Below are 12,485 nucleotides of genomic sequence, written 5' to 3'. Positions count from 1 at the left end.
AAAGTAGCCCAGATCTTAGTGTTAATAAGGGCTTATTCTGTTTGGGGTAGCAACTGAAATATGCATTCCCTATAGTAGGGGTGTCGAACTCAATCAGAGAAGGGGCCAAAATCTAAAATCCAGCCTAAATTGCGGGCCGAATGGTTTACTGAACAGTCATAAACTGACAATGTCATAAACTGACAGCGGAGTGCAGTGATGACAGCGCGGTGCTGGCCACATTGCAAGGCCTGGCGGGCTGGATTTGGCCCGCGGGCCTTGTGTTTGACACATGTGCCCTATAGAGTTCTTGAAGCTATTTGGGAAAGTCTACCTCAGATCTTACACGATCCAGTATATAAAAGTATATGTTTTGTGTGTATGTGTATGTATATAATATTTATGTATATACCTTTGCAGCTGCAAAACAGATAAATAACTGATGATCACTATCTATTAAGGAAAAATCGGTAGATAACTCTTTTACTTTCCTCAATATCCTGAATTAAAAGTAATTCAGATAAAACTATGATTGAGACTTTGCATGAAGTTTATTATGGCTTCATGGACAACTTTTCTTCTCCCACCCAGACACTTAGTGTCAGTCCGTCCATCCTTCCTGTGACAATGATGATGATGAAGATGATGCTACTGGTGGGAGTAGTTGCATTTATAAAGTGGCTGGAAGGATAAATATATGACTGTAATTGGTGTCCATTGCATTTAGCTACATCTAAAGTGACTCTACAAGGCACTAGTCCTTTTTACAAATAGATATAAAGCATAATAATGAGCATATCCATTACATTTCATATGTGCATGAATTATCACAGAAACAAAAATAACAGCGAACATGTGAATGGAACGGGAAAAGGGAATGTCAGGCGCGTGAAGAGTGTTTGCAGTCTTACCTGGGACCATCTGTATGTTCTACCTTCCTCAAAATAGTGGCCCTGATCACATCTTGAAGGGAAATGATGACAGATTGATTAACAATTCCAGAACCTGCTCAGTCCCCCCCTCCACTGCTTCTCCTTACTAGTCCTTGTTTTCTTTTGGTTTAACTTTTCAAAACAAATCTTTTGCAATCTTAAAGAAGGTACACATGCCTGAGAAATCCTCTCCTAACCAAAGGGTTCTGAGAATGCCACACGGAGGAAGGGCGCTCACAGTGGGGCTGGTTTCTTCTCGGGTTTCCTGCAGGGGTTAGCGTGCAGGAGACAGGCCTCACAGCACGTGACATGTGTCGCTGGGCACCGAGACAGCCAGGGGCTTGAACACTTTCTGCTGAGGGACAATCTTACCCATGTGGAATAAGTAAGTCCTTTCCTTGACTCCTCTTTAAACAATTTTTTAAACTTTATTTATTTATTTATTTATTTATTTATTTATTTATTTATTCCTCACCTGAATATATTTTTCCATTGATTTTTAGGGAGAGTGGAAGAGAGAAGGAAAGACAGAGAGAAACATCGAAGTGAGAGAAACACATCGATTGTTTGTCTCCTGCACATGCCCTGACCAGGGTCTGGGCCAGGGAGGAGCCTGCAACTGAGGTATGTGCCCTTCACCAGAATCAAACTTGGGGCCCTTTGCTCTACAGGCTGATGCTCTATCCACTAAGCAAACTGGCTAGGGCCTCTTTAAACAACCTTATGGGAAAGAGCCAGACAACACCGTGTGGATGACTTTCCATAAACTTTAGGCCTCCCGTGAATGAAAGAAAACTGAAAGGTACTTACTACTTCTGCTGAAAAGTGGGGAAAAAACGATTTCTTCTCCATATCTAATCAAAGAGAAAGGAGTCTCCCTAATTTTAGTGGAGGGAACACAAAACAAGACAGCGGGACACTTGTGTGTTATCATGGGCTTGGCTCTGTGTGAGGAAACTTGTGAGGAGAAAAACTGAATATATTGAACTGGTAACTACGTGGAGCTCAGCTCAGAATTGGGGTTCTGTGCTCTTATTAGAGCTAGAAATCATATTACTGGATTAATTTTAGTAGTTTTCTGTGTTAACGTTTTTTGTAGTCATTAGTGAAAATGTCCCCTTTATCAGCCATGGTGTTATATCAATAATAGTGGGTACATAAAGCCTTATTTTAAAGAGAGTTAAGTCGAATCATAGGCCAAAACAAAATAACTATCAGAGCTACAAAAACCATTTTGATCCCTCATATTGGGAGGAAAGCATTAGAAAGGTCATATTTTAGCTCACGGAGAACCCCCTAGTTCTGCCTCATGTCTTGCTCATCTGTCTTACAAAAACATGCAGAAGAAAATACATTCAACAAAATAACTTTCAGATTCAGCCAATGGTTATGTGCATAAAGACACATACCCTATGGAAGAAGTCTGCCAGTAGCCCTCCCACATGCTGATGGTACTGGCTCTGCTCTCATCCGCTGATGGTGTGGAGCAATTGGGGCTGGCACCAGCAGCAGGTCCAAGTGGGGCCGGCACCGTCAGCAAGTGTGAGCAGTGGCTGCTGCCCCGATTGCCTCTCAGGAGCAGGGGGAGGTGGAGAAGTCCTGAGGGGCAATCGGGACTGGCAGCTGCCACTTGCACCTGCTGACAGCGCTGAGTGATAGGGGCTGGCACCAGGTGCTGGCAGTGGGTGCGAGTGGCCTATATATATTGCCTAAGTGACCGTTACAACTGGTTGACTGAACAATCGGTCAACCGGTTGCTGTGATGCGCACTGACCACCAGGGGGCAGATGCTCAATGCCGGAGCTGCCCAATGGTGGTCAGTGTGCTCACACAGCCAACCTCCCTTGGTTCCTCCCCTTGGCTGGCCAGCCCCAATTGGGACTGGGCAAGATGGCCTAGATAGGCCTCCATTGCTGACCAGGCTGAGGGACCCCCACCTTTGCATGAATTCGCTTCTAGTGTAATAATAATGTATCTGATTTTGCAATGAGTGATAAAAGGCTCTGTGGAATTGGGGCTCCCCTTGAGTTGATGTACTGGAGTTTCTGGTGTGCTTCTGTGTGTTTCACACCCCAACTGCATCTTATCTTTTCACTCCATTGTTTTCCTGTCCCCAGTTTCTCAAATTACTTACCAAAGTATTGTTCCACTTTACATGTTTTTTCAAGTCACTTCAACAAATTGTTTTTGGACAGACATTTAGACAGGGAAGTCACACCCACATTAATTGTTGGGGGGACTGAAAGGGCAGCATGCTTCATGAGAACATTCAGATTGGTTAAAATAAAACAAGAACAACAATAATAACTATAACAAAAATAACAGAAACTGCGACACTCTTTCTTCCTTCATTTTCATGGTTATGATAGGATCTTATCAAGCAGGGGTGAGAGAGGAGGAGGTGGAGCCACTGTCCCTTTCCTCTGTTCTTTGGGCTGACTCTGAAAAGAAACTTGTTGGAAATGCAAATTCTCAAGCTCCATTCTAGGCCTACTGACAGGATTGGCTATACTATGTGGGGTCCAGTGAAAAATGAACAGGCAGGGTCCCAAGTTAAAAAATAAGAATTTAAAGATGGTAGGAGCAGATCATTAAGCCAAACATGGGCTTCTTCTGAGTGGGGTCCTGTGTGACTGTCCAGGTTGCCCACCCGCCCCGTCATGAAGCATGAAGCTGCCTACTGAAAAGGAATTTCTGGACATGGGGCTAGCAAACTGTATTTCAAAAAGCTCTCCAGGTAATTTTGATGCACGGGAAGTTTGAGAACCTCTGATACCAAACCAACCTTCCCTTCCTTAAGCCATACATGTAGCCACAGGTCAAGGAAATACTATGCCAAATTGGGAGAGAAACCACAAATAACGGGCCAAACTTCTGCACTGACTGACAGTGGGGTAAATGGAGTAGTCTTGACCTTGAAGTGATTTGGACCATAGCTTAGTAAAGGAGGGAGAGTGTGCCCAAACCAGTGAACTCCGTCAGCAGAGTCCAGATAACTGAATGGAGTTTGGTTGTCGATCAGAACATATTAAGGTGAGAAGGGGGCAGGAGAGGCCAATTTGCTTCTCTCTGCCCTTCTCGTTCATTCTCCTAAGTCAAGCCATCCAAGTGACTACAGCTAGGGTTAGTAAGTTGGTGGCCAAAGTTGCCTAATAACCCATAATCCAAGTTTGTCTGTCCACATGAGAGCCCACCAATTAAAACAAAATTATTTTATTCACACCTTAGGATTCTCACTACAACATAGGCAGTTCAACGTTTTAACAAATTTGAGTGTCATTTCATTGCTTTATCATTAAATCTATTGGGAAAGAAGTCTAGGACTCCCATTTGGGTATCTGAAAACATAAGATAAGCAGCCACCCAGGTCTTCTCCAAGATTTGCCTCTAAGATGATTCAACACCATGAAGACAATTTGAACTTCAGTGCTCCAAGTAAAGGCAACAAAATAGTCATGTATTAATTTGTATAAAATATTCACCTTAACCAGTGATTCACTAGATGCGAATAGTTTAAAAGACATAGTGGCCTCATTGTCTATGTCTTGGGATGTAATGGGTTTGGGGTTGGGAATCCAGTGGATAGGTTGCCCGTTGACATAGGTTTGCTCCCATGAATGGATGGATTTCTCATGAGTCCTGAAAACCCTGGACCATCCACAGCATGCATGGCTAGTCTCAGCTAATCAACTACGCATGAGATGGACATGGAGAGTGAATTGCTTTCTCACCCTTAGCTGGTCCCTCCATGTCCGGGTGTAAACACACCGGCAGGGCAATGTGGGCAGGCCTGCCCTGTAGCCGCAGCCGGAGGCACAGAACTCGTTCTGTGGATAAATGGAAAACTCCGGTTCAATGACCAGATGTGGCCGGCCCAGCTCCTCGAGGAGCTACGCCGGTGAGAAACATCTTTGGAGATTTCAAACTTGCGTTGGCTTCATTCTTGGCTCAGAGATTCAACTGATAAACCTCAGTCTGTTGGAAGTCAAAGCACATAACCATCTCAGACATGATTAATTGTGCTGGGAAATCCACTCCCACAGCAGCTCTGGATTGATGGGGGCTTTTCACATTATTCAAACTCAGTTCTGCAAGGCACCCCCTGTGCAGAGTCCTAGGGACAAGCACCCTACCTCATGGAGAAGCAAACACGGATCCAAACTCCCTGTGGGAGATGAAAGTTGCACTCTGGCATTAGAACTTGCCCAAGGCTTTGGTGAAAATTCTCCCCTCATTTCTAGCTTGTATCAAGTCCTTCCTAATAGTCCTGGCACATGGAAGCATTTACGACAGGTAAGGAGAAAACAATGATTACTTTATTCACTTTATTCCTACTCTGTCTCATAAAACATCTTCCAATCGATATCTTGCTAGTCTATAAAGGAGCTGTGAAGCACAGTAAGGGGCGGGAAGAAAGAGGTGATGTGATAAATTCTCCTTCTACCTTGAATAGCCTTTCCACAGATGGTACATTTATACTTTTTGAAATTTTCTATTATAAAATTCTCTATTCCATGTACATTGTTCCTATCATTTGCTAAAAAGGCTTTCTGGAATGGAGGGTGTGTGTGTGTGTGTGTGTGTGTGTGTGTGTGTGTGTGTGTGTATGTGTTTAATGCTTCATAATCTCCAGTGAATGGAGCATGACAGTTGATGTCACCAGCTACTGACAGTCAATAAGATTCATTGCTATACTGGTAGAGCCCAATTTCTTGTCTCTGAAAATTTCCTGAGAACTGTTTTGATTTTTACAAATCCTAGTAAAAGGAAAACAGAAATTGTACTCCATATTTTGACACCCATGGTTTTGTGGAAGAAGTCCTTTTTAATGACCATTATTGAAAGATTAAAATAAATATTTATTTGATAATTTAAATGTGATGCCTTTAAATTATGAGAATGCCTAATATTCCTCCATATCATGAAGATAGTTATTATTCAATAGGAGAAACATCCAACTCAACAAAACAATTACTTTCCAGTTCTGAAATTTCATCCTTTGAGCCAACTATGGGTCTTTGCCCATGGTCTTGATTGGCTGGTCACTGGTTTTGCTATTTTGGGGGCAATTTCAGTAAAAACTTTGTGAAGGCTGATAACAGAATTAAATACAATGAAATGTAAAAATATATAGTAAAGATTTGGTTCTTTCATATTGGTCTTCTCCCCAAATGCAGTTCAATGTGTTCTATTTTGATTTTGTTTCCAGTATACAGTAGGAAAATGCTCTACTCTGTCCTGTATACTGTAGAGGTATATATGTTTTTATTTAATTTTTAATGATTAATATTTCTCAGAACATTAAAACAGTTGAAAAATTGAAAAGTAGATACAAGTTACAATATTATATTACGTTTAAAAACTTTATTTATGCCCAAACAAAATCTTATCATTATTTTAATTGGGGTTAACTTAATTAAAAATTATTTAAGATTGGTACTTGGTCCAGAAAAATTTTCACACAGAGCAACTCTCTCAGTTGAAAATAAAAGAAACAAAGAAGTATATTCATAAAACATTATTGATGACTTGTTTTCCTTTAAGCTAGGATACCTTTTGCTTCAGGCTCCAGTATGGCTTGGCCTGCCACTAGTTGTTTAAACATTTTTGATATTTTGTTCATAATAGATATTTGACATTAACTTTGATTTAAAAATATTACATTTCAATATTGTTTATTTTTTAATTAAAAATATTTTATTGATTTTTTACAGAGAGGAAGGGAGAGGGATAGAGAATTAGAAACATGGATGAGAGAGAAACATGGATCAGCTGCCTCCTGCACACCCCCTACTGGGGATTGAGCCCAAAACATAGGCACATGCCCTTGACCCAGAATAGCATCCAGGACCTTTTAATCTACAGGCCAAAGCTCTATTCATTGAGCCAAACTGGCTAGGGCTCAATATTGCTTATCTTGATGAGTGAGGGTTTTTTGGCATACCCTTACATTTTGCACCTAGGTGAGTGCCTGCCTGCTTTTGCTCACCCTGGTCTCAGCCCAGATATGACACCCTGTTCTGTTGCAAATACCTGTATTCCATGTACCCTGTGCTCTTTGGCTTACCTTTCATTATCATTCCCTATTTCCCTACATTCCTAAACCAAAGGAGGGGATTTGATTTTAAGTATCTTTTGAAGAAAAGAGCATATCATTCTAAGGAATATAACAGACAAGAAATTTTAAAACCTCAAGTCTTCCTTGTTAATAATATAAATGTCTTCTCTTCCTTTGGCATCATGTTTCAGTTAAAGCCAAAAATGTAAGCAGACAAGCAGGAAAAAAAATAACAAATCCTCCGTTCACTCTGCCAATTCTATTGTTGCACAAAGAAGAGAAAAACTCCCACCAAACAAAGCATTACTTCCCAAGCACCACTAAGTGTCTGATCTTTCAAGACAGAAGTTGTAATAAATGTGTTCCTTTTCTTGGTTCTACACTCTTTTGAAAAGTTACTTTTCCACTCCAAATCTTGTGCGGTTCTCCGTGGGACACAGGAGTCTAAAGCCCTGTTTTAGGTATATGTGAGCTGGTGGCAAAGAACAGAAGCCTCGAGAAAAATACAGCAAAAAAGGACTGGAATCCAACTTGGGACTCCTCCGTGTGCAGGCCAGCACTCTATTCACTGAGCCACACCAGCTAGGGCGTGGGCTGTCTTTAGACACTGCGCACAACTTAATGTGGCTGGAGTCTCTCTTATGCCATATAGCCTTCATAGGTTGCTATCTGCTGAGTAGCAAAGTAAAACACAGTGATGCCCGAGTCTTTGGTAAGTAGTTGTAAAAGAAGAGAATGAGGAAACTTGAAGTGACATGATAGTAATCATTAGCATCGATTTAAATCCTATCCTATTCTAATAGTACAACTCTAAAGTTTTTATCTGTAATTTACAGATGAGGAAACTGAGAAAGAGAGAGAGATGAATTTCTTTCTCTAAGACCACACAGCTAATAGCAGTGGAACCAAAATTGGAACTCAGGCCATCTGGCTCTGCATCCAAAGCTGTGACCAGCATGTTATACCATCCAGGGCTGTGCTATTGATGGGTAAGTGGCATACCAAGGTAGCCAGCGCCACCTGGCACTGGGGTACTATCACTCATTACCATTGTGGTCCATCATTATCATGGACTTTCAGTGTGCAGTATTAGTTCCCTTCATTGTCAACACAAAGACCCCTTTTCAATGTCAAAATTCACCCAGTGTGGTAGTAACTATGTGGTGTCTATTGGGGTGGATCTAAGCCAGAGATTCGCACCCTTGGCAGCTCAGCAGAAGCACATGGGGAGCTTTCAAAAACCCCAATGTCCAGACTTCACTCCGGAATGAATGAGTCAGAATCTCTAGGGATGGTGCCCAGGAGGACTTGTTCTTTAAGCTCTCAGGTGGTTCCTATTGGGCAGGCAAGTCTGAGCCCCGATGGCCCAGCACAGTGGTGGGCAAACTGTGGCTCACGAGCTGCAATTTGCCACTCTGTGGACTAATGAGTTTGCCCAACACTGACCTAGACTCTCGATTCCAATAATGACAGGCTGTTGTTGTTCCTTGTGATTCAGCCCCTATCCCAGTGGTCGGCGAACTCATGAGTCAACAGAGCCGCAGTTTGCAGACCGCTGGCCCAGCACATCTCGTTTTATACTCTGTGACATCTTTGATCACACACCTGTTATTCTGACCCGTGTCAACACCCCTCTACAAGGCCGTGAGCTCTTAAAGTGCAGAGCACGCCTTGATGTTTGCAGCTTTTGCTACTCCAAGTGTGATCACAGCATGACCTGGGAGCTTGAGAGAAGCCAGCTTCTCACACTCCTTCCCCCACACCTGCTGATTCAGAAAGAGCATTTTAACAAGGTCCCTGCTGACCCGGATGCGCAGGGAAGTTTGATGCTCTCATTTAGGGCAGGAACACACTACCTACAGCTTGAGGGATATGACTCTCAAGCCTCGAAAGCCCATTAAAAAGAGATGTCTATTTATTAATTTATATATTTCTCCGCTATGCCATCATTATCCACTTTCTGGGCCGTGTCTTGGCCTGTACCTTGAAGAGAAAAACAATCACTCTCTTCTTACTAAGTCCCCCCCCCCCCCCGTTTTTTGTTGAATACCCACAGAGCTCCGGGAGCCTGCTCTTTCCCCTTGAAGCCTGCCCCTCACCTAAGATCTTGCTCGAGGGTCAGCCTGCCTCAACCTTACAATCCCCATTTTCACAGGGATAGCGAAAAGATGACACTAGAGTCAAGAATAAAAGGTTCATTCCCTGGCATTTATATGCAAAGAACATACTTGAAAAACACATAAAAAATAGCTATTAATCAACCCTTCTTCAAAGTCTAATGCCATATAACAATGGCAAATCAAAATCTGTGGTTGTCTTAGGTGTGTTTTCTAGCTTTCCCCGCAGAGTAGCCACGAAATGTTACAAATGCAGCTTAATGAGAGACTTGCAAGTCGAAATGCCCTCTCATCTGTTCTCTTGCACAGAGAAGGAAAGCAAGCGAGGTCATTAAAATTCTGGTGATGCGAGTTACCCTGGGAAGAAAAGCCCCTTGATATTTCCAATGAGAACTTCTACCTGGGTGACAGTTAAAATTCTAGGAACTGTTTAAGTGAGCCTAATTCTCTGATGTGAAAAGCAAGACCATGAAATGCCAGCCAATTTGGGTAATTTGAGGGCACTCTTATTCACTCGCGCCTCTGGGGCCTTGCACTGGGCAGAATGTCTCACTTAGACCACAGGCCTGATAATGATCAGCCCGGAGATGGATTTTCAAAAGTGCACTTGAAAGGATGAGCCAATTAAAACTTCTGCCCGCTCGCTCTGCAGGAGACAGAGGGGTGGATGTAGCAGGGCTATTAGTGTAATGACCCAGGAATGAAGGAGGCCTGAGCCACGCAGAATTCCTTTTCACCAAATCTATCTCAAGAACATAGCATTTTTGTATAGGAAATAGCTTTAAATGAAAATTAACACATCAAATGTGGTCTCGCCATACAGGGACAATTCAACTTGTGGATGTTTCTAAGCTATTGTGGAATAGGATATACCATTACTTTATATACATTTAAGAAAGAAACAAGTACTATGAATTAAATTAGGACATGCCTTTGATTACAGGGTGAATCTCAGCCTCAGAGATGGTAAAACATTGGGGGAAGTGTGTTGTAGAATTGTTGAAATTTTGTAGACCAAAAGCACAACATAAACAATACTTTCATGAGAGATTAACAGCTTTTTCTTTTTTTGTTAATCCTCACACGAGGATATTTTCCCATTGGTTCTTAGGGAGAGTGGAAGAGAGAGGGAGAGACAGAGAGAAACATTGATGTGAGAGAAAAACATTGGTTGGTTGCCTCCTGCACACCTGACCAGGGCCCAGACTGGGGAAGAGCCTGCAACTGAGGTATGTGCCCTTGACCAGAATTGAACCCGGGGCCCTTGGTCTGCAGGTTGATGCTCTATCCACTGAGCAAAATTGGCTAGGGCCACAACAACTTTTTCTGTCACAAATGTAAGGCTGGGGGTCCTGGGGGCAACATCGCTCCTGGTAATGGATGCAGTATTATCCCCTTAACTGGGTCTGACAAGCGCTCAGTACCCCCATATCCTCTGCTTCTGTAACAAATGGTTTCAATTAATCATAACATCTGACTAATGCAAACATTCAGTGCTCTTACTTCGGGGCAAAAATGGTGGCAAAGCAGCCCACAGCATGGCTGGCATTTGACTCATTGCAACTATGGTGCACGTGGAGACCAGTGTGCATTTTTATAAAAAAAAAAAATGCCAGCTAGAAGGGGGGGAGGGGAGGAGAGTCAAGACGGTGTTTACCTCTAATTTCAAATGGCACTTGGCCTGGCTGAGGCCTGTCTTGTGGTTTGGTGATGCATCACGTGTGCTGGTAAATTACACATGTGAGATGCATGCAGGCTCAGCCGTATAGGCCCCTAAGAACAGTTATCAGAATTCTGGAAGGAGAATCATGCATGCGCATCCCAGTCAGCCCCTTGAGCTTCTTGCCCACTTGATGCATTTTTTTTTGGTAAACCCAGTCCAAAGGAGGTCAAGGGACTAGAAAAAGCCAAAAATGAAAATGAAAAAAAAAATTCTGTAAAGCAGTTCCTAATTTAATAAGTGGATCGATCAGTGAGGCCAAAGCAGTTTCTAGTTAGGTGGACTGATCAGCTGTGCCAGTTGCCAAAATGCCCCTTCAAATCACCCCATGTGGAGTCATGTAAACTTTTCCAAGTGTTCAGAAATGGAAAGAGAAATCCTCAAGCAGATGTAGGACCCCGGATACTCACGAGGATTGGGAGGCCTTTCTTCGGAGCAAGTAGTCCACCACGTCAGGGTCGGTCTGCAGCAGGCTGACCAGCACTTCGTTCTGCAGATCCGGGGGCACCTGGAAGGGGCCGAAAGTGGAGGCATCAATAAAACTATCCCAGAAAGAGGCAAACCAAGGCCCCTGGCAACTTCATTGGAGCAGAAAACAGAGCCTCAAGTGTGTAAGAGAACAGAATGACTGGTTGGTTAAAACCAAGCCTACACCAACCCCTACAGCTAGTGGAATGCTTAGGGCAAGCTGGATGGTTTCCATACAGTCCTATTGAGTCCAAATGGTCACTTCACTTATGACTGGAGATACAATCTGATCACTGGGATACCTCTGTTATTCAGACTAGGTTTTTCTTGGCTTTGAGTAAGAAAAAGATTTTAGTTAAGAGACATGGTGTTCATAATGTATTGTCCAAATGGGGGCACTTTCTAGGGTTCATATTTATATTTATGCCAAGACAATAGGCATACATTACCACTGTCTTGGGCAGTTCTGGAACATGTAATCAGTTTATTAAGAGGACGGGTCCTTGAGCCAGACTGCTTGTGTTTGAGCCCTAGTTCCACTTACTAGCTGAGGGACCTTCTATCAGGTACATAACCTTCCCATATTTCTGCTTACTCACCAGTAAAATGGAGATATTAATAGTATGCACCACAAACAGTTGTTGTGGAGATTAAATGACTTATTATATGTTGAAGACTTAGAACAGTACCTGGCAGTTAGTAAAAAAATGCAGACTACTACATCTGTGCATGCCATTTTATTATTCAGTGCCTGTCTTCACTCCTTTTTAAAAAATATATATTTTATTGATTTCTTAGAGAGAGAAATAGAGAGAGGGATAGAGAATTAGAAACATCGATCAGCTGCCTTCTGCACACCCCCCACCAGGGATGTGCCCGCAACCAAGGTACATGCCCTTGACTGGAATCGAACCTGAGACCTTTCAGTCTGCAGGCCGACACTCTATCCACTGAGCCACACCGGTTTTGGCTTCACTCCTTTCTTGCATCCTGGCCCATTAATAGTGACATTTCTTGCTTCATAATCTGACAAGGCATTCACTAGAGTTCTGTATAGATGAATGTCCCATGTTTTTCCAAGCCTAACTCACAATGCATTAGAAAATGGTCTTATGATCTCAAATCACTTACATGAAAATGTTCTACAAGAAAAGACTGGCCCAGCTGGTGTGGCTCAGTGACTGAGCATCAACCTATGAACTAGAAGGTTG

At 42.7% G+C, this 12,485-nt stretch overlaps 1 protein-coding gene across 3 annotated transcripts in view; it reads right to left on the bottom strand.

The window, feature by feature from the left end:
* The window catches only part of ARHGAP6 (Rho GTPase activating protein 6), a 468,278-nt gene that overhangs the window by 7,624 nt on the left and 448,169 nt on the right, over positions 1–12,485 (bottom strand). For all 3 annotated transcript variants that reach the window (XM_084869821.1, XM_084869822.1, XM_084869823.1), the window contains exon 10: positions 11,217–11,314. In XM_084869821.1, coding sequence (XP_084725947.1) covers positions 11,217–11,314 — 98 coding nt within the window. The remainder of the gene's footprint in view (positions 1–11,216; positions 11,315–12,485) is intronic.

The sequence above is a fragment of the Pipistrellus hanaki genome, assembly GCF_964339955.1.
Source record: "Pipistrellus hanaki genome assembly, chromosome: X".
In the NCBI taxonomy this organism is placed as follows: domain Eukaryota; kingdom Metazoa; phylum Chordata; class Mammalia; order Chiroptera; family Vespertilionidae; genus Pipistrellus; species Pipistrellus hanaki.
This window is presented reverse-complemented; position numbering and strand designations above follow the sequence as displayed.